At 39.3% G+C, this 22,101-nt stretch overlaps 1 protein-coding gene across 1 annotated transcript; it reads right to left on the minus strand.

Annotated features, from left to right (window-relative positions):
• Positions 1–1,377: 1,377 nt before the first annotated feature.
• On the minus strand, positions 1,378–21,916 carry LOC135480515 (IQ domain-containing protein E-like). The gene is made up of 25 exons (XM_064760366.1): positions 21,552–21,916; positions 19,780–19,827; positions 18,818–18,848; positions 18,517–18,555; positions 18,228–18,317; positions 17,737–17,826; positions 17,409–17,549; positions 16,610–16,683; positions 16,225–16,302; positions 15,895–15,930; positions 14,928–14,978; positions 14,255–14,325; positions 11,256–11,378; positions 10,734–10,891; positions 10,208–10,266; positions 9,533–9,629; positions 9,045–9,198; positions 8,697–8,846; positions 8,256–8,406; positions 6,500–6,595; positions 5,356–5,457; positions 4,910–5,094; positions 4,610–4,686; positions 4,184–4,221; positions 1,378–3,952 (listed from the first exon to the last, which is right to left on the minus strand). Exons 1-25 carry the CDS (start codon positions 21,561–21,563, stop codon positions 3,854–3,856), a joined length of 2,250 nt encoding a protein of 749 aa, XP_064616436.1. The 5' UTR covers positions 21,564–21,916; the 3' UTR covers positions 1,378–3,853.
• Between the last annotated feature and the right edge of the window lie 185 nt (positions 21,917–22,101).

Consider the following 22,101-nt stretch of genomic DNA (forward strand, 5'->3'; position numbering starts at 1 on the left):
TACGATGGCAGCCAGCATTATGGTGGATGAAAACCGGGCACAGCCCAGGGGAAACCCACGACCATCCACAAGTTGCTGGCAGACCTTCCCACTTACAGCCGGAGAGGAAGCCAGCATGAGCTGGACTTGAACTCACAGAGACCACATTGGTACCAGTCCTCATGTACACATCTCCAGTCTACATGTCAACATTCCCAGATTTACCAGATATATCCAGTATATATATATGTACGTGTAGGTCTACACATCCCCAGATTTATCAGACATTTCCAGTCTACATGCACACATTTCAAGATTTACCAATGTACATGTACACACATTCTCAGATTTACCAATCTACATGTATACACATTCTCAGATTTACCAGTCTACATGTACACACACATTCCTAGGTTTATCAGTCTACATGTACAAACATTCCTAAATTTTCCAGTCTCCATATACACACATTCCTAGATTTACCAGTCTACATGTACACACATTCCTAGATTTACCAGTCTCCATGTACAAACATTCCTAAATTTTCCAGTCTCCATATACACGCATTCCTAGATTTACCAGTCTACATGTACACACATTCCTAGATTTACCAGTCTCCATGTACACACATTCCTAGATTTACCATCCTACATGTACATATATTCCTAGATTTACCAGTCTCCATGTACACACATTCCTAGATTTACCATTCTACATGTAGACACATTCCTAGATTTACCATTCTACATGTACATATATTCCTAGATTTACCAGTCTCCATGTACACACATTCCTAGATTTACCAGTCTACTTGTACATGTATGCATACACATCCCCATATTTACCTGTATGCATCCCTGTATTGACAAACTAACTTTCATGCCTACATGAAAGCATTCCTAAATTTCCCTGTTATATATACTTACCAGTCTACATTTCACTTTATGTAATCCAACATTTATGAATACATAATTGTTGTTTATTGCCACATCAGATTCAGCTTTAATGAGATGTATAAAATGTCAGTGGAGTGGAGGAAACTGAGAAACCAAACTGGAGCACCCTGCATGTCCAGCAACATAAACTTTGACCTCACTGGTTAGGGGCAAATGTTTGTTTGATCAATTGGTTGGTTGATGTTCAATGCCATTCTCAATAATTTTTCACTTATATGACGATGGTCAGGCTTATAGATGGATGTAACCATAGTGTCCCGAGGAAACCACTGACCTCAGATGAACAGCGAGAGCTTGGTTTGAACATGCAACCTCTTTGACGCACCACTAGTATGCCAGCTCTTAAACCATCTCAGCCAAAGAGGCAAATTTAACATTCTATGCCGGTTTGTCAAACACAGCTCTATGACTGAAACTTCTACATTTAATGGCAAATCACAAATACATATTTCTAAAATTTTATTATAATCTAAAGCTCAAATGAACATGATTAGCAGGTAAAATACACATATATTATTAATCAATCTGGACATATGTAATTTACAGAGGACATTCAGGTGTTAAGAACCAACCATACATGATTAAAGAAATTGGTATTTTTAATAAATTAGCAGTTGAAATTCGAAACAGATCACCAAATAATGTAAGTATTTTATTATTAACACTGCCACTGGCTCATTTCATCAATCCCTTGTAACGCATACAAAACTCCCATGTGTCATATGGCAACTGCTATGGCTCAATTCACCAATCTTTTGTGAATATTAGTATTATGACATTCTTCCATAATCCATATGACAGCTTCATGTAATATATACCTTATTACCCTTCAGTGTATGTGCAAGAGCCTGACCCCCATGGTCCAGCGTTTCATAACCATCAGTGTCACTTTCCCCACCCAGGAGAATTATTAATCAGCACCACTGCATGCCTCTAAGAACAATTCTTCATATATGTATGTGTATATTTAGTTCATCCACAGAAGGCGCATCAATTCAGCAATAATTCAGTAATTCCGAAAATATATACATGTACATTAACTGTCACTAAAACACTGACCACCCTGAAATGTTTATTACCATGCTGCCTTACCTTCCCTGAAATGTTTGTTTATTGTGCTGTTTCTGGTAGCCTGTAGTATACATACATGTATATCAATTAAGTGCCTAATCTGCTGCACTTGACTTAATTTAGTTAAAGTAGAAGTATTGAGATTGACAAATGACCTGCACAGTAAAGGTTAACCAGCATCTACAAAACATTTCAGTGTTTGAAAACTCACAGGCGATTAGTCTCAAGATATTATACACCACTATGTCTAAACAAATTTGAATTTGCTTTATTAATGTTACAAGTATGTAAATTATTCTGAGATACCAAAAAATTATCTGTCTAAAAATAAGTATGTATAGTCTTTCACAAGATCTTCCTTCCTACATGTATCTACTTGTATCTGTAACTATTTTTCCCATTCATTTTCAATATTTTTCTGACCTTACACAGTATTTATAACCAAGCAGATTCTGAAACTAACAATACGATCTGAGAAATGCAGAATTCCAAGAAAATTTCTGGGTCTGCTTGAACAAAGAGATTGTAGCTACAACAGATTGTAAGTTTACAACTGATGGTAAAATGAAATTACGCTGTTTGCACAAAGGTATAGCAAGATGACTGTACCTTTGCAGAGTATAACTGTGATCACATGCCAGATTTGACTTGTACATCATGGTGGTCTGTATAAATATACCACTCAATAAATTTGTCTGGCCTTCATTTTCAAAAGACTTCTACATCATAATGATTCAGCAGATGTCAACAACATGTTGAAAAATTCTCCAAACATGTTTTTGAGACAATTAAGTTGTACATCATTGCAAACTTGACAACTTGAGTGGAAATTACTGATGTCTAACAGTCTACTTAAGGCAAATATTTGTACTTAACATTAATTTTGAGGCATAATTTCTGATTGTAAATTCCATCCATCATAGCTTACAATCCCTTCTTGCCAGAGGGTGTCAAATGTAAGTTAGGGCTACAATTACAATCTTAATGATATACAATCAGTTTAGGCTTCTGATCTCTTTGTGAAAGCAGCCCCAGGAACATAAAAAAAAAACATATTATGCCTATCTTAGGGAGATCCTCAATGTCCCAACATTTACATATACGGATGAATAACCAACACTAATACAAAAAAATGTAAATGTAAATACATTCATCCAAAATATTAAAAAAACAGCTTTTTTTTAATACACATGTAGTCGTTCTTTACAAATATCTGACACAAACTTTCTTATAATTCTAGCTTGCTATATAAATAATGTACCTGTACTTAAAAAAGTTTACTGCAATGGACGGATTGGACAACATTACATGTACATCTGTTGTCATCATAATAATTAGTTGTATAGCAAAACGATTCTTTTACCGTATAAATATTTCACAAAAATTACATTGTATGCACGTAACTCACAAATATTTCCCCTTTACATTAAATAATTTTGTCCTTAGTAATATAAACAAATAAGGCGCAGGGATAAGTTTCATTAAGTTACATCTAAAACATGGCTTGATTTTATCATAGATCAAGTACACAAGTTTACACCACCTGAGCCCAGCAATTATCTGGGCTATGATTTCCTATGATTTAGCTGAAGCAGAGCAAAAAGCTTTTTTGGGATAATGGGATCATTTATTGAACACATCCATGCAGCAAAACAGTTTTCAGATGGGATCCTGCAGACCCCTGCCCACAGGAATCCCTACTTTCTATCACCAGTTCACTGTAAGTCAATAATGTCCTTGTTTGAGCTTAACAGAAAATGTGTGAGATCAGCGCAGGTTACTTCTGGACGATATCTCACAATAGCATTGCAATGATATCCTCTTCCCCATGAGAGAATCCCCATCAGTTACCCTACGACAATGTCATCATCATCTTCATCATCGTCATCATCATATGATGGGCTTTTTCTTGCAGAAAATATACTAGTTCTGCCGGCAGGATTGTGCTGTGGAAATCAAAAACAAGGGAAAATCTGTTAGAAAATGAACGGCGATCCCATATAACAAAAACATAAAACGTGTTGTTTCATAGTGAGTCAAAACAACATGGAGTCAAGAGTAGTCAAATAAATAGTCAACTCTAGGGAATCTACGGCAATAATAAGAGCATACCTGTCACAACATCATAGTCTGCCTCAGCAGTTTATCAGTAAAGATTTTAACAAAGCTGTACTCACACCATGTCTTGATGAACTTGAGCTGGACAGAGATTTTCCTGTAATACACAAGCAGAACAACTTTTCAAATGTGTACAGCATTTGAAGGGTTCCTTGTGACACACATAGCTTTGTGTAATGACAGGGATATCAATATTTGAGCATACAATAATACAATAATAGTCAAATACAGAAAACACCAATGGATGAGATATTGCATTACCAGGACTGGCTACAATTAGTGTGGGGTGTACATACTGACTCCCCAGGGAGGGGATCATAACTTCACCTGCTGTATGTACAGGTGTCAAACTTTCTTTGGGTTACGCACACACCTTGGTAGTGTGTCCTGCACACCAAGTTCTGATGGGCACAAGGACAGGTACTTGAACATGACCCTGAGCTATTTGGAGGCCAAGTGTGGCTATTTTCCAGGAGATATCTTACCTGAGAGGGGTCTTGCACTACGTCTCCTTGATGACGCATAATCTTCATCCTCATCTTCATCTGCTGTGGAATCATACCTGAAAAGTAAAATACAAATTTCCAGAGTTACAGAAATTCTAAGTGATCAACAAGACTTTCCCACACTTGGACTATCCATCATTGCTAAGATATTGTTCTTCTTAAAAAAAGAGAGTCATTTTGACTGTACCCCTTGCAAATCTATACACCGTTCTCAAGACAAGTTGCAGATATATGTACTGACAGCATCACTACCATATGATCAGCGTTAACCACAAGTACCTGGCAGTTCTCATTCGCTGTCGTCGTGCGATGTGACCGCGCAGACTGGATTGTATGGTGTTGATGGCACCTTCATAGCTGTCGTCCGTCAGCGTACTGCTAGCATCATCAAAGTCTCTGTACATTGCCATATGTCTCTTCCGGGCTGAGTGACCCCTCAGCGCTGCCTGGATGGACACAGTTGCCTGTTAAACAATCAACACAGAATATTTCATGATGCTGTTGCGCGAAACATCACATTTATTTCATCTTCAACCCACAAATTATTGTGAAATGAAAAAAAAAAACAAAACAGGAATAGATTTACAGATACTGAAAGTACACAGATAGTTAAAGATTGAGTAGAAAAAGAACATATGTAAAGATTACAGGAGTAGACAGAAACATGCTATAGATTAGGTTACTAGAAGCGGACTTATTGACAGACGTTGCCCTGGTATACATACATCCTCCTTGTCGGCCTCATGCTTGCGGCTACGGTATCCCTTCCACTCGTGTTGAATCCGTTTAGCCGCCCGCTGCTCCCTGAAGCATCTAACCCTACTATCCTGGTATATCACAACACACAAACAAATACACACATCAAGCAACTAAGAAAGCCATGGCAGCACTGTACCTCAACTCCTGCAGCTCAGCTCTAGCCTTTCCATGAATGCTGACACCACACATGAACGTACATGAAGATGTTTTCCATTGTTCTCACCAGTGAAAGACAATGTTTTTCAAGAATTGAATTTTATTGTGGCAGCTTATTTATAGGTCCATTTTCATTATAAACATATGTTTTATTTGGCAATGTACCAAAAAGCCTTAAAAACCATTAACCAGTGAGTTCAATGAGTTTTCACAGCACACTTGGTTGTCATTCAGAGTTCACGTACAGGTGATGACATACATTTAAACAAAGCGATAGAACTACGCCAACTAATAATAAAGCTTTAGTATCCAAATACCTGTAATTCAAATCAAATCAAAATTCAGAAATTATCAGAAACTTTCTAAATATTTAATACAGAATAAAAATAAAATAAAAAGATAAATACAGGAGAAAAAATAATCCAGAAAAATTAGGTGAATTTAGCCATAGTCCGTGTAAACAAGAAGCTCCTCGGCAAATTGGCAAAGAGAAGGACATTCAAGGTAAAAAGGGCTTCTTACAAGTACACACACACAGATACACACAGCAGTACATACAGCAAAAAGGCTTTTGAAAAAATACAGCAATACATGTATTTATAATTGACTTTTGCATTCTTCCAATATTCACGTAAGCAGCCAAGATGCTGGCAGCAAAACGTTCATGTAATTACTACTTTCCATGTACAGTTAAGCAGATACGTGCATACGGACATAATGAACAACATTTGTACATGTACATCTATGGACAACATACAAACGGCTCAACAATCAAGCACAATGAATCCATGTGCACACGGGTGGAAAGCTGGTTAGATGTGAAAGGTCATTAGTCAGTGGGTTAGTGATTACAGGTCCAGGTGTCAGGTTCAGGTGAGGATGCCTAACTGGGTAGGGTGGGTGGGGTGAGCTGCTGGGGTGATAAGGGAGGGTGACAAGGCGAGCAACACCTACGAGTTCTCGTTGGTGATAATCTCTCCATTCCCGCTGGATTGTTTTGGCGGACCTGTTTTCTAGGAAATGCCTTATTCGCCATTCAAACTGCTGAGCCTGAAGACAACAGTGGCCATATGACCAGACAGTTAGAGGGGTTAACTATAATGGCTGAGCCTGAAGACAACAGTGGCCAAGTGACCAGACAGTCAGAGGGGTTAACTATAATGGCTGAGCCTGAAGACAACAGTGGCCAAGTGACCAGACAGTCAGAGGGGTTAACTATAATGGCTGAGCCTGAAGACAATAGTGGCCAAGTGACCAGACAGTCAGAGGGGTTACCTATAATGGCTGCAGGTAGTAGATTGAGATACAGCACTGATACCTGACAAAGGTGAAGATGTCAAGCTAAAGTACAGATGTTGCCCAGATGTAAGTCAGAAGTACCACTGTCCAACAGAAGCACAAATGTCAGGCAGAAGTGCATCACACAGATGTACAGATGCCTAACAGAAGTATACAAATGTCAGACAGAGGCGCAGATGTGAGACAGTGGTATAGCTGTCTCCCACAAGTAAGCTGTAAGCCATATGATATCTTTACTACTCTCTAGAAAAGAGAACATGGCAATAGAAACTAAGACAGGTCATAGTAAGAAATAATACTTAATATCCCAATAAGAAATAATTTCAAACATAACTGTCTAAAAGGTATAAAATGATGACCAATGTCACAGTACACAGCAATGTCAAATGTCACAGTATAAAACTTGTACTGTTACACTGGACATTGTTTCTAATGACAAGACACAGTAGTCCTACCTAATGGCAAGACACAGTAGCCCTACCTACTGACAAGATATTGTCCTCCCGCCATAATGCTGGCCGACGTCGTATAAGTGAAATATTCTTGAGTACGACGTAAAACACCAATCAAATAAATATTTGACATGACAGAGTAGTCCTATCTGTTGACATGACACAGTAGTCCTATCTGCTGACATGACACAGTAGTCCTATTTGTTGACATGACACAGTAGTCCTATCAGCTGACATGACAGAGTAGTCCTATCTGTTGACATGACACAGTAGTCCTATCAGCTGACATGACAGAGTATCCTATCTGTTGACATGACACAGTAGTCCCATCTGCTGACATGACACAGTAGTCCTATCTGCTGACATGACACAGTAGTCCTATCTGTTGACATGACACAGTAGTCCCATCTGCTGACATGACACAGTAGTCCTATCTGCTGACATGACACAGTAGTCCTATCTGCTGACATGACACAGTAGTCCTATCTGTTGACATGACAGAGTAGTTCTATCTGTTGACATGACACAGTAGTCCCATCTGCTGACATGACACAGTAGTCCTATCAGCTGACATGACACAGTAGTCCTATCAGCTGACATGACACAGTAGTCCTATCTGCTGACATGACACAGTAGTCCTATCAGCTGACATGACACAGTAGTCCTATCTGTTGACATGACACAGTAGTCCCATCTGCTGACATGACACAGTAGTCCTATCTGCTGACATGACACAGTAGTCCTATCTGCTGACATGACACAGTAGTCCTATCTGCTGACATGACACAGTAGTCCTATCTGCTGACATGACACAGTAGTCCCATCTGCTGACATGACACAGTAGTCCTATCTGCTGACATGACACAGTAGTCCTATCTGCTGACATGACACAGTAGCCATTAATCTTACCTGATCACAGGATCTGTAGTCTCACCTACTGATAGATGCTGTAGTCTTACCTGTTCATCTTCCTGTCGACTGCGATGCGCTCGCCACTCTCGCTGGATGCTTTTGGCTGCATGATTCCTCTGGAAACGTTCAGCTCTCTTGCGCAGGTCCTCACCATCTGAACGATAACTACTGCGCGAAGATTCTGCCACACTGCCCTGTCTATCAAGCATGGCAAATACACTATTGCACAGTGTCAGTTTGATGTTTAAACCCTACATAAACATGAATACATTAACATCTTATTCGGGGAAGATATAGAAGTAGTTTCACCACCATTGTTATATCATCTGTGACATAAAATTTTGGAATTTTATTGATTTTCTTTACTTAATTGTTATTATGCTGTTCTCAAAAATTTTTCACTTACGCAACTGTGGTGAGTTTTATATAGATTTACAGACACGTGACATAGTTGTGGCTGGAAGGTGTAAACCAGGTGATTCGCCTACCTGGACTTCCTCGCTCCAGGGGAGGGCAGCCTGTCTCTGGGGGTGAGGATCCTCTCTCTAGGAGTTGGTGTTCTGCCTCGTGGGGTTGAGCCTCTGCGGCTGACCCTACCGCTTACCGAGCCTTCTGGTCGTGGAGACCTGTGGTCTAGACTGTCAGATATAGCATACCAGGTAAGTCAGGGTAACAATTCCAATTGTACTCAAGATTTGTCAAGCCCTGATGAAAACCATATATATCCACATTTAACACATTAAGGCTGTCACTTTTCTCACACACTTTCTCTGCTACAAGCTACAAGCTGCTACATGTATAAACAACCAACATGCAAATGTCCATAAAAAGGTTACCTTTTTCCATTAGGCTGTGTGCGGTACAACTGGCGATCTTCCCTCAGGCGCTTGATCACAGTCTTTAAGCGCTGGTTTTCGTCTAGAAGCTCGGTCTCCCTGTGGTCAAGCTGGGTCAGCCTCTCCTCTGTACTGCCCTCCAGCACTATCTTACCTGGTACAGGTACACACATCATTCACATAAAATTAGTCAGAAACATTACATTGATTTCAGCAATCCTAATCAAATAATCACATGTAGTTTTAAAAAGAACTCTAGGTAACTTAATATACTCAAACCAAACACAATTCCTTAAAACAACGACAACTCTTAATTTGTCACCGTTCAGCCTTCCATGTACACAGTTATGGATTGCAACACAAAGGGTTTTACATGCTTCTTAGGACCCTAAGCAACATATCCAACTTTGCCAGTCCCAAATTACACATCAAAATTAAGTACTGTATTAAGAAATAAGGTGACTTTGTATGTTTTTTGCATAACCCACCTGAGACAGGACCATCACCACGGCGACTGTCCACAGAAAGTTGAGAAATGGAGTCTCCATCTGCCAGGTCAACGGCACGCTCAGCTTTATCCAGCCTCTAGTACAACAAATATAGAATAGCATTCAGTAGGTAACAGTATACAACCAAAGACAATGAAGTAAAATAAAAGCCACATAATGTTTTATATCAAATATTGTAAAAGATAATTTGAAAAAAAAAGTACATTAATACAGTTTTGTGGGAAAACAGATGGGACTGTGTAGCAGCTCCATATTATTATTATAACCACAGCTTATAAGCATTGTGGCCACCATCATACTTAAGTATGGCGTAAAACATCAATCAAATAAATAAATATATGCATTGCTGGACTTTTTGAAATGGCAAAAACGCTGGATTCCTGCAAGCATCGGACCTTTGACTAATGAGGTCGCATCTTCATACCCATCTCTCAATTGTTTAAGTCAAGAAGTCTGTTAGGTACCTGATGACGGTCGGCCCTTTTCTATAGGAACTTTAGTTTCTTCCTGCCACAAAGCTGGAAAGCTTCACACAAATGAAAACTTCCTGAACACCAATCACATAAATATATATTTGTGTATATAAACACATTCACATAAAGTCCCAGCCACTCAGAGTGTGGTTAAACTGACTCCAGGCAGTACTTCACCCACCTTCTTCATGGCTGACAATGTGCTCAGCAACTCTCTCTTATTCATATCCGCATAATCCTCTGAAAATAAAGCATGTTGAGATTAAACAGACACTCAAATGGCACTAATTATTCATACATCGTCCTAGAAAGACTGACAAAAAAGATTACTATTCTCTCCATTTGTTTTCCAATTTGAAATTCATGAGAACCTGTGAACTTAGCCCATTCATTACAGTTTTGTTTCCTTATTTGGTTTACAGATATGCATAACCTATATCTAAACATGCTTCTCTTAAGCGGATATGTAACCGCTTTACTAAATCATGGTCAGAGATGTTCAAACTCCACAATCTTTGCTCTGAAGAAATGAATACTTTGGTAACATTGTTTCAAGTTTTTTTGGATGAAATTCCACCTTTCGTCGTAACGGTAAACCCACAGATGTACTTATATCCTTAATCAGAACAATCTTCTGCATAAATTTACCCCTGCACATGTCCATGTTTAATGTACCCTTTTGATGACTACAGTACCAGATAACCTACTCATTCGTTCTGATTTGGGAACAGCCCCGTCATCCAGAGCCTTCTGCAGATCTTCCTTCAGTGTTTTATTCTCCGTCATCAGCGTCTGGTTGTTCTCATTCAGACGTAGGATAGTTTCATTCAGCGCCTTCACCTTGACAGTGTTCTCTTTACTTGGTCTGAGACAAGAATGGTTTAGTTCTTCATAGTTCATTCCTGAAGAGTACCCTCTGCTCCATACCAACACTCACCCAACACTCACCCAATACTCACCCCATTCATATATAAACATCCTCCACAATCTGGTCACCCATTTTGTTTCTACAGATACGTCACAGTTTTAAGAATATTCTAAATTCAAAGTTTCCTCAATTTTCATGACAGATATTTCTAAATACATGAATAATGAACATGTTTGGGTATCCGGTCGGACAAAAATCCACTTTTTTAAAAGATTTCATTCTAATTTCCAAAACTTGCACACATGGTGTATGTAGTTTGCCTTGGATAACACCTGTAGCCTTCTCAGCCCTCGTCACTCACCTTGTAGCCTTCCCAAAGCCTGTGTCTTTAGTGTTGTGTAATCTGACAATCTCCTGGTACAACACATCCATTTGGGTCTTCATCTCATCTAGCTTAGTTGTTTTTAAATCACTCTGTAACTTTCTGTAAAATAAAATCAAGTTTGATATTTTCTTCACAATGGAGTCTATCTTGTGAAACCATCACTGAATATGCACATTTCATCACTTCAGGTTGAAACTATTCAAAGAAAACACACTAGCCCAAATGTATACATACAATGACAAAGAATCCCACAGGAACTGTGAAAGGCATAAGTTGCTTTTGTAATTTTTGAGATAGCGACAACGCAAGGACGCATATGTCACCTGAACCCTGTTTTAAAAATATGACTGTGGTATACGAGTGATGCAACAGCATGTTTCTGGCTGTTCTAACAATGGCGCATCCTATGGCCTCATAAAAAGTTGATTTACAGTAAATGACTTGAAGTTTCGCACGTGAGTTACTGTCTTTTACTTTCGCATGATCTGCGCTGGCGGCAAGATGACAGAATAGAGTGATTAGCCCCCTGCCCATTTCATCACCCTGCATGGCAATTGGCAACTCTGTGGCCACTTTCACAAAGTTTCGTAAATTAATTTTTCATAACTTTTCTCGTAAATGACATCACCTTATGGCATTATAACCCAGAGGTCTAGTTGCTAATCCTCACCACATGGGGTCCAGTCACTGACAGTGAGGTGTGCAGGTCTCCTGACTAGTAGACCTACATGTAGCCAAGGATCTCGGCTGTGATCTTTTAATGTGAGGTTAGGCATAGATCACAGCCAAAGAGTCTTCTATGTTAACATAGTGGTATTTAATAACAGCTTAGCATGTATAAACTCTGCACCACAAAAATCCATGCAAAATGAACCAATACATGCATTAACCTGGCAAAACTCCAATAAATTATGTTCACCAAGACATTCTCTGTTACTATGCCAATTTTTTGCCACATTCTGTATCCTTTAAGACTGGTAAATCCAAGATAACTCACAGTTATGACTTACGCTCATATGCTGTGTCAACATCATTACCTAATAAATGGGGCTTTTGCTCCGCGCGCATGCGTGGTTGACCTTTCACCATGTCTTTTTGTTTTGATTAGCTGGCTGTCAGTTCTGATAGACAGAAAGCCATGTTACTGCAGAGACACAAATTTGCAGTTGTGCGAACTGTCAAATTAAGTTTGCAGTAAAAAAATGGAGGTTGTCTTCGGCAACCATTCCATTCTAAATTTCATGGGAAGGCTAACTGTTGCTTAAAAAACATGGCAGCGCATGGCGACCTGCTAAATACCAGCTTATTTTTGACTTCGGCTAAGAATTACAGGAGAATGGAGATGTAAAAGGCAGGTAGAGATTGTGGCAAAATGTGCGTGAACATTTTGACTTTCAGAATTGCCTTGCTTTATGTGTATTCAGGACAAATCTAACATGCATGCATCAGAACTGAAAGAGCGGGCAGCTCTTTGTAAGCATTATACCAGAAACGGGACCACATAGCTGTCGGGCTTGCCTATATATACATGTCTAAATATACCCATGAATGAATTAAGACAAGTGATGTCTTAAAGCATGGCCCTCCCAAACAAGTCATGTACATGAACAATGTACACTGTAGATGAACTGATTATTCACCCTAGGTCTACATGAATGTCACCTTACACCGTTATCTGGTAAACGGTTGTCTGCTGAGAGCCTCATTATACATGTTTACAAATGTAAAACCAATTTCACTGAAAAACATCTGTCATCAGCTTCTCATTATCACAACACTGTCACTGGCTTTATAAAGAAAATGTTTTATGATTTCCTGTATACAGTTTTGATGCAATTTACATGTCGCCAGCCACAGACAAGATTATGTTTTGGCCTGTTTTGACTTGTGGAAATTCCAAGGCCTGTGATTGTAAGTGGCTTGTATTAATCTACATGTAGATAAAACCAATCTGTATGGCTAAAATTCCATCAGAGAGGACTCGATTAACTATTACTTACATTAGGTATTCACATATATGAAATATGGGCAGAAGATGACAGTCTTTCAAATTATGCCAGAATGAACAAGAAATGCTTAACTGCAACGGTGCAAATGCACGTATGTTGGTGCCACTGATTGCAATTTGACGTCTTCATCTCGTATGCTGTTAGGCCTAGTTTGCAAGTATGAATTTGCGGTGTGCTAAATTCCGCTACAGCTTTGTATACAGAGAGCTGTGCAGTTTAAAAACGGATATTTGACATGACACTCCACATGCGTAAAGATACTTGATAGTCACGCTTTATCTCCACAAAGTTTTCTCCCAAATTCCCTATTCTTACAAAATAATGATACTAAAACAATCAACCTGTGAAGTGCATGTACTAAAATCATTATGATTAACACTGGGGAAAACATGAACTGTTGGTGGTAGGAGAATAGACTAACTGCTCAATGAAGCATGAACTGTTGGTGGTAAGAGCACAGACTAACTGCTCAGTGAAGCATGAACTGTTGGTGGTAAGAGTATAGACTGACTGCTCAGTGAAGCGTGAACTGTTGGAGGTAGGAGTATAGACTTACTGCTCAGTGAAGCATGTGCTTGTTTATTACATTCTTGAACTGTCAGTATTATTCCTGACCACCACTGCTGCTCTCCCTTGGTGCTCAGTTATTATCTATGCAGTGAGTCCTGGGGTACTCTTTCCGAGTCCCGAGACTCCAAGAAACTTTAGGTCATTTACCGTACACCATTACCAAGCATATCAGAAAATAATGTTCATGCCCATTTAGGTCTGTTTACAGCCCTCTTTTGAAATAACTCAAGCTATATTATTTGTTGTTTGTCTTCTGAACTAGAGGATTGATCAATAGCGGTTTATTATGAAGATCTAATGAATTTACACACAGGCAAACACAAGTTAAACTAAAAACACATGAAAAAAATGACAAAACAAACCAAAGTGTACGAGGACAAAAAGCGAATTACTTACGTGTACGCTGTCTCTTTATCTCGGAGCTGGGTTTCTAATTTTAATATTTTCTGCTTTAAGCTGTGTATAACCTAAAACAACATTATTAAACGTTTCATTATAATGGCATATTGATCAAATATTTCATCACTCAGAATACATGCCCAACAATCAATTAATGCTACAAGTATTAACAAATTAATTAAAGCAATTAATATCTGAAAACTACTGAGTTTGAATATTATTATGATAATAACAATAAGACAAGGGTAAAAAATCTGCCAAATCACTAATCCTAATAGCTACATTGTATGGAGTGCAAGGGATCATTTTACACTATAAATGTGTCATCAATATCACAATGAGGATTCTGGGATTGACGGGATGGGTGAGTCAGAGATCTCATGATGTGCGATACCTCCATCAACTGTAAATTCCTTTCAGATCACATTCACCAATAATAGACAGCGTCTAGGTTGTGGTCTCACACTACCCCCCGACCCCACCCCTCCACCTACAGGCTGACTGACTGCGCTGCCACAGAGTTAGCCCATACAGAACATCTATGAGGGAACACCTGAGATGTATGTGCTCATGAATACTTCACGAGATAAATGGAATAACTATAGTATCTCGCAGGTATTTCAACTTTTGGCCATCAGTACAAACTCTACCTGATCTACTAAGAACTTACCGCTCCAGACTCGGGCTTCCTGTCCCCTAAGGTCCGCCTTAGCTCTTCACTCTGTCAAAACCAAAAAAATGAGTAGCGCTTCTATCAATATCAGGTCACATCTAAAGTCTCACTCTGAAATTTATCAAGTGTCACTTGGCATACAAATGTTAGTTCAATATTAAAGATACTAGATAAGTTCATACATGTTGAAATCACAATATAACTACAATAGTCACAATATATATGTCTGTTGATTTAGGCAAAAAGTTTGAATTCAACAAAAGAACATAAAAAGAAGAAAACAATGTCCTGAAGTATATGTAACTTAACAATTATCACAAAAAAGAGCATCCTATCTTCCACATTTCCTATAGTGAGCTGGTAAAGTTTAATAACAGACCTGAGACAATTTTCTCACAAATCTAATACCATTAAAGAACCACTACAGTGTGAAGACCTGATTGTCTTAATACAAGGCTTAAATGATAAGAATGGAGAGGATTAAGGATCGCGCAAGAACACTTGACGTCACCCACCACTGACCTATAGCAACAAATAACGTCGCACTGTCAAACGCACATGACGTCATTCCAGCATAACTGCCTCATTTGACGACACACCTACTTGACTCATTGTCACATAAGGAACACTATAATGTCACATCAGAAAATTTATGGAAACTGCCGTAGGTTTTGCTTTTGACGACTCTTCACTTATGCGAGTTAAACAGTGTTATTCGTCATAAATCTTTTGGAGCCCTGGTGTTAGCTCTGTTCCCTAGGGTATCCTTCGTCATATGGCAAATCAGTGATAGGATACAGAAATATACAATGTCATCTGTATTGGGGAAATACAAATGACCACTGCCATCCAATGAAAAGCCATGTTTTTTGTCTGATGCAAGATAAAGTGTGATGCACTTCAGGAACCTTAGTCTGGTGGACGTACTCCATAACAATCCACCACAGCATGTTGATGCACTTACCTTGCTGGGGTCTAGTAACTGTTCAATGTCTTTACCCTGCAGAGAAACAAGACAGATTTATACTCCTTTAAAAACAACCTCAACACCTTCACCTTTCCATCTGAACAACAAATATATCATGCTGTCGATATACTTTGTAATAGGCCGTGTACATATATGTAGACACATGTTACAATCTAGAGTAAGCCTAAAGCAGTCTGTGAGAATGATTGGCAGAACGTGTGACATATCACCAACACAATATGGATATGAGAATTATAACAGTAACTACCCTTTTCCAACATGACAAGAGACCTTTAAAAGTTTCACATGTGCCAGATATAACCTCACCTTTTTGATATTGTCCTCCTCTGTTCTCCTGAGCTTAGCTCTGACCGTTGACACTTCATGATTTAAGGCCACTACTTGCTGCAAAACAAAGAGAAAACTAGTACGCATCATCATCATCATAAGCGAACAAAAAATAAGCTTCAATGAAATAACCTAATAGTTTATTTTTACTTTACATACATACTGTACAAATATAAAGTAAAACATCCACTGCATTTGTGCCGTGATGTACAATATTCATTTCTTTATCCGATTAGTGTTTTGAGTCGTATTTAAGGTTTTTCCACTCCTGTGATGGCTCTAAGGTTTATGGGTGGAGGGCAGCAGTTGAACAGTCTGAGCCTCACAGGGACCCAGTTAGTCATAATCAGCGCACTCTACCCACCTTTTTGAGCTGTATGACTTCATCATAGTACTCCTCTGATGACTTATAGGCAGGTGTGCCGGGCGCAGAGCGATCTGAAAATACCAGAATCACCAGTCCAGAAATAACCTTCTATATAGTTTATATAGTATATAGTTCTCTTATTTCCTGTTGTGTTTATACCTCTTGACCAATTTCAAATAAAGAAAAATAAAAACAAACTCCAAATTCTTAAAAGAAAAATTAGAATTGGTAGCAAGCCTACAAAAGAGCTCACCTGTAGGAGGCACATGAATGCAAAACTTCAGCTCAATACATTATGTGTTGAAATTGTGAATTTGGTAAATTACAGTAATGCACACAGAGCATCAGTGATGACATCCCCCTGGTGTCACTGTGCTTTAAATGCATGTAAAACTTCAGGTCACTACATGCTGTACTTTTGAGATAACAACCCTAACATTTTGTTCAACTTTGATTAAGTCAAGAATTGGTAAGTTATGGTATTCAATATGCAAACACTGAATCAAGGATGGAATATCCTCCGTGTGCTATTGTGCTCTACATGTGTGCAAACCCTGAACCCGATACATGCCGTACTTTTTACCACCCCTAACATATTGTTTAACGTTGTTTTCCTTGTCATTGGACGCCAACAGTACGCCATAAGCTACGGCTGTACTTTGTACTGGCACGCTACAAACACAAGAGAACTTGAAAAAATCTTTTACCTTTTAAACATCTGATATTCAAAATAACTTTATCTTAGATCTTTAAGTGATTTAAATAATGTAATGAATAGAATTTGAGTAGTACTGACTGGTGAGGTCTGCCTCTCTGCGGGGCTTCTCTGTCCCTGCTAACTGCCTCAGGTAGGATGGGGTACTCAGGTAAGCCAGGTGTTTGTTGTCCTTCTTCAGTCCTGTAAAGCTATTCATACCTGTGCTTTCTGTGCTGATACCTAATTAGTACACAACCAAATCACCAGGTTTCACTTAGTAGACTTCATTTACTTTAGCACATAAATAAAAAACAAACTTTCACTGAGTTTATGTACCCTTCAAGGTTTTTGTATGTGATAGTATGCAATTACGTAGGAATTTTCTGCTACTGTTTTTATGTACAAATTATCTGCACGAATTACTAACCTGTGCGACTCCTGCGCAGCGTGTCTACCCAATACTCAACGGGCGTTTTCCGCCGTGGACTTTCTGGAGGGCGGCCATTTGCAAGCTTTGCTGTAACACATGATCACATCTCTTTGATAACAGCCAAGCCCAAAAACAGAAGCAAACATTGAGGACAACAAGAACATTTTTATTGTCACAGTAGATGATACTGAAAATCAGTATCTTGTGTCATAATACTATAATCTGTAACCTGAATCAATTGTTTGGCTCGTAAAGTATATATAAATGATTGCCACATGTTCATTATTTGGAAGTTACATATAAATGGAAAGCAGTGATGATCAAAAAAGGATATCTGAATGCTATAAGAATGACATTTAAATATACAATGTGCCTTTAGTCTTGCAATGCTATCATCTCTTGCAAAATCTCTGCCCAAACCTGGCCTGCACCCAACACACACAAAAAGCATTTTCACCTGCTCAAAGCAGACACTGATGGGGACTTACCTGTACTTCTTGTTTTTACAGCATTTATCCACAGGTCACGTGCAGACTTTGACCCGGGTGCACTATGAGCGCGCACCCTGGCTGGGGAACCTGGTAGAGACAAGGTCAAAACAAACACATTAAAACTTTTCATTTCTACATGTATTAATTCTAGGGACAAATCTCAGCATTGTCAGAATAATGTATCAAAAACAAAGTAAATACACCTATATCATGAATGCAAATAAAACTGAGCAGCTTAGTGTAGTGTTGCACAAAGACCTTGCATAATGTTTACCAGTCCACTCACCTGTTCTTCTACTAGCCTTCCTTGATGCTCGTTTGTTACCTGTACAGGCAAGGTTAAACAGATTGATAATTGTTGATATAGGCAATAGATTTGCAATATTATACTGTAAGTGTGATGTAAAACAGTTAAAATATGATATTCTAATATCCTGCAGATCCATTCAGTTAGGAACAATGGCAGAATACAGCAATAAAACTAAAATTGTTTACATCACAGGTTATGCAATGGTTTGAGTACAGTGGCACTAAGAACAGGTAAAGATGTAAGTCTAAATATGTAGGTAGAATAATACTCCACATACCCGATTTTGATTTGGACATCGGCTTTGCAATCTGAAAAGACCATACACAAGGAACACGTAGGTATAAGTAAATACAAAGTAAATATAAGTACTGGTGCTCAATTTTGACCTAGAGCAAATCCATGGGATATTTCAACTTCAGGAACTATAGTTTATCTTTGTCCAATGACACCTACAATGACGGCAAAGTTTTTATACGACATGTTAAACGAATTTCTCATTAGCTCAGTTGGTAGAGCCCCGAACTTTGGTTGCTGGGACCCACATTCGAATCTTGGTGTGACCCACGTCTTTCAACCATTACACTGGTGCTGTGACCAATCAGGTTCCAAGAATGGTGGGGCTCTGGGCCAATGAGCGTTGGGTTGTCTAGGGAGAGTCTTGGGAAGGGTTTAAGTGGGGAGAAGAGTAACGGGAGCAGCTTCCCAGTGCTTATACTAGCAGTAACTAGCGGGAATTTCCCTTTAGCTCAGTTTAGTAGAGCACTAGACTGTGGCTGCTGAGACCTGCACTCAAGTCTTGGAGAGACCCACGTAGTGAAATCCTTCAACCATAACAGATATAACAAGGAAGCCATTAACTTTACTTAAAATTTCCATGATGTACATGTACATATATGTGTCTGACAGAGATCTGATGATTTCACTGCAGAGTGGTGATCTCCATTTTCTCTTATCTCTTTGTACCGTTTCCTTCCACCATAATGCTGGCAGCTGTCGTATAAATGGAACATTCTGGAGTTTGGCGTAAAACATCAATCAAACAATAAATACAAAAATACTATGGATGCTTTACCTATATGACGGTTGACAGCTTTACAGTTGAGGTTGAACCAACAGCCTTTGGGACTAGAGCTCACCAATGGGAGATTTTCTTTGCCGGTGATATGGGGCCTAACCACAGAAACCAGAGTATATTCCACCCTGTTATGTACATGTATAGAAATGGTAGAAATGACTTACCAGAGTTTCAGGTTCCTCTTCAGACTCAAAGTCATCATCATACTCATCCTGCAACAGTATTAAAAATTATGGTCAAACTCATCCTGAAACATGGCATTACAAGTCCCGGTCAAGCTTATCCTGTAACATGGCATTACAAATCACGGTCAAGCTCATCCTGAAACATGGCATTACAAGTCACCGTCAAGCTCATTCTGTAACATGACATTACAAATCCCGGTCAAGCTCATCCTGAAACATGGCATTACAAGTCCCGGTCAAGCTCATCATGTAACATTACATTACAAGTCCCGGTCAAGCTCATCCTGTAACATAGCATTACAAGTCACGGTCAAACTCATCCTGTAACATGGCATTACAAGTCACGGTTAAGCTCATCCTGAAACATGGCATTACAAGTCACCGTCAAGCTCATCCTGTAACACAGCATTACAAGTCCCGGTCAAGCTCATCCTGTAACATTACATTACAAGTCCCGGTCAAGCTCATCCTGTAACATGGCATTACAAGTCCTGGTCAAGCTCATCCTGAAACATGGCATTACAAGTCACCGTCAAGCTCATCCTGTAACATGGCATTACACGTCCCAGTCAAGCTCATCCTGTAACATGACATTACAAGTCACCGTCAAACTCATCCTGAAACATGGCATTACAAGTCCCGGTCAAACTCATCCTGTAACATGACATTACAAGTCCCGGTCAAGCTCATCCTGAAACATGGCATTACAAGTCACAGTCAAGCTCATCCTGTAACATGGCATTACAAATCACGGTCAAGCTCATCCTGTAACATGGGGCATTACAAGTCACGGTCAAGCTAATTCTGTAACATGACATTACAAGTCACGGTCAAGCTCATCCTGTAACATGAGGCATTACAAGTCACGGTCAAGCTAATCCTGTAACATGACATTACAAGTCACCGTCAAACTCATCCTGTAACATGGCATTACAAGTCCCGGTCAAACTCATCCTGTAACATGACATTACAAGTCCCGGTCAAGCTCATCCTGAAACATGGCATTACAAGTCACCGTCAAGCTCATCCTGTAACATGGCATTACACGTCCCAGTCAGGCTCATCCTGTAACATGACATTACAAGTCACCGTCAAACTCATCCTGAAACATGGCATTACAAGTCCTGGTCAAACTCAGTTTTTAAGAAGCTGCCAGCAAAGAATGCTGATTTGTCCATTACTGAAGCCTTTTAAATGATCCTGGTATACTTCCCTTCAGATTCTGTTCAGTCTGTGTGAAATACATCTTTTATACCCTTTAGTATAGCTTTAGCACAGAAGGAGCAAACTAAGACTTCAAACTGGTTTATTGCAAATACATTAAAAAACTGAGATTATTTAATATATTATGATTACAACCGCTGAGTGCTGTATACCGTACTCAAGAATTTATAACTGAAGTTATATGATTGGTGGTGATTGTATAGACCAAGGAAAACGTAAGGCAGATGCATGAAGGTACTAATGAAACCCACTAATCCTTTGGCAACATAAAGTCAGTAATGAACTTTCCCCTCGTGTGATGTGCAGATATATACACGTCTGTATATGGTGGAAAACGTCTTCAACAGTACAGAGTGACATACAAGCATACAGAAAGGTCTTCGCCAAGCATGGTATCTTCCAGAAAGAACATATGACTGCGTCAAGGCAGAACTGTGAAAACAGAGCAAAACTGGTACATGTTGTACAGAGTATATCAGATTCCAACATCGTAAGCAGGTGTCACATGGGTATGGCCACACATATACCTTTTTCGGCATCTTTATCTGTCAGCCTGTTGTTCTCCGCCAGTACGTTGCATTAACTTTTCCCCACACAGTTCATCCTCCTCCTGGGGTCGGGTATCAGAGGGTGTAGCTCGCACGGTGACACCTCAGTAAGAGCCTGGCGTGTATGGGGGGATCGTCTCACTGCCGCGTGTTGCGCACTGTCACAGAGGCTAGCCCAAACACGCTCCTATCAAACCATCTCACAGAACCAAGAACATTCCTAAAAACAACAAATACAGCAGTTGTAAGGTTACTTCAGATTACACAGATCATGTGTCTTTCTGTCAGTGGAAAGCGCCGAGTGCGACAAATCGAAATCGCTGTGTTACAGATCCATTACAAAGCGTTAGTTTACCCGGACGACATAAACAGTGCTGTCAATGAAGACTACTCTCTAACCCCACCCGTTCCAGTATGCTCATTTCTCCCTCTTATAAAGACCAAAAGCATACATAAAACGGCATATATATATATAATTATAACAGAGTTTGCTTCATGAAATAAAAGTCACAAGAAACTATAACGCCAA

Source organism: Liolophura sinensis, chromosome 1, assembly GCF_032854445.1.
Source record: "Liolophura sinensis isolate JHLJ2023 chromosome 1, CUHK_Ljap_v2, whole genome shotgun sequence".
In the NCBI taxonomy this organism is placed as follows: domain Eukaryota; kingdom Metazoa; phylum Mollusca; class Polyplacophora; order Chitonida; family Chitonidae; genus Liolophura; species Liolophura sinensis.

Bases quoted from the DNA above. Each gene is read 5' to 3' on its own strand.
- LOC135480515 (XM_064760366.1), bottom strand. The intron at 8,407-8,696 runs GTAGGCGAATCA...CATGCTTGATAG, and splicing joins CCTGGAGCGAGGAAGTCCAG to ACAGGGCAGTGTGGCAGAAT. The intron at 4,687-4,909 runs GTACTTGTGGTT...TTTACTTTTCAG, and splicing joins CAGCGAATGAGAACTGCCAG to GTATGATTCCACAGCAGATG.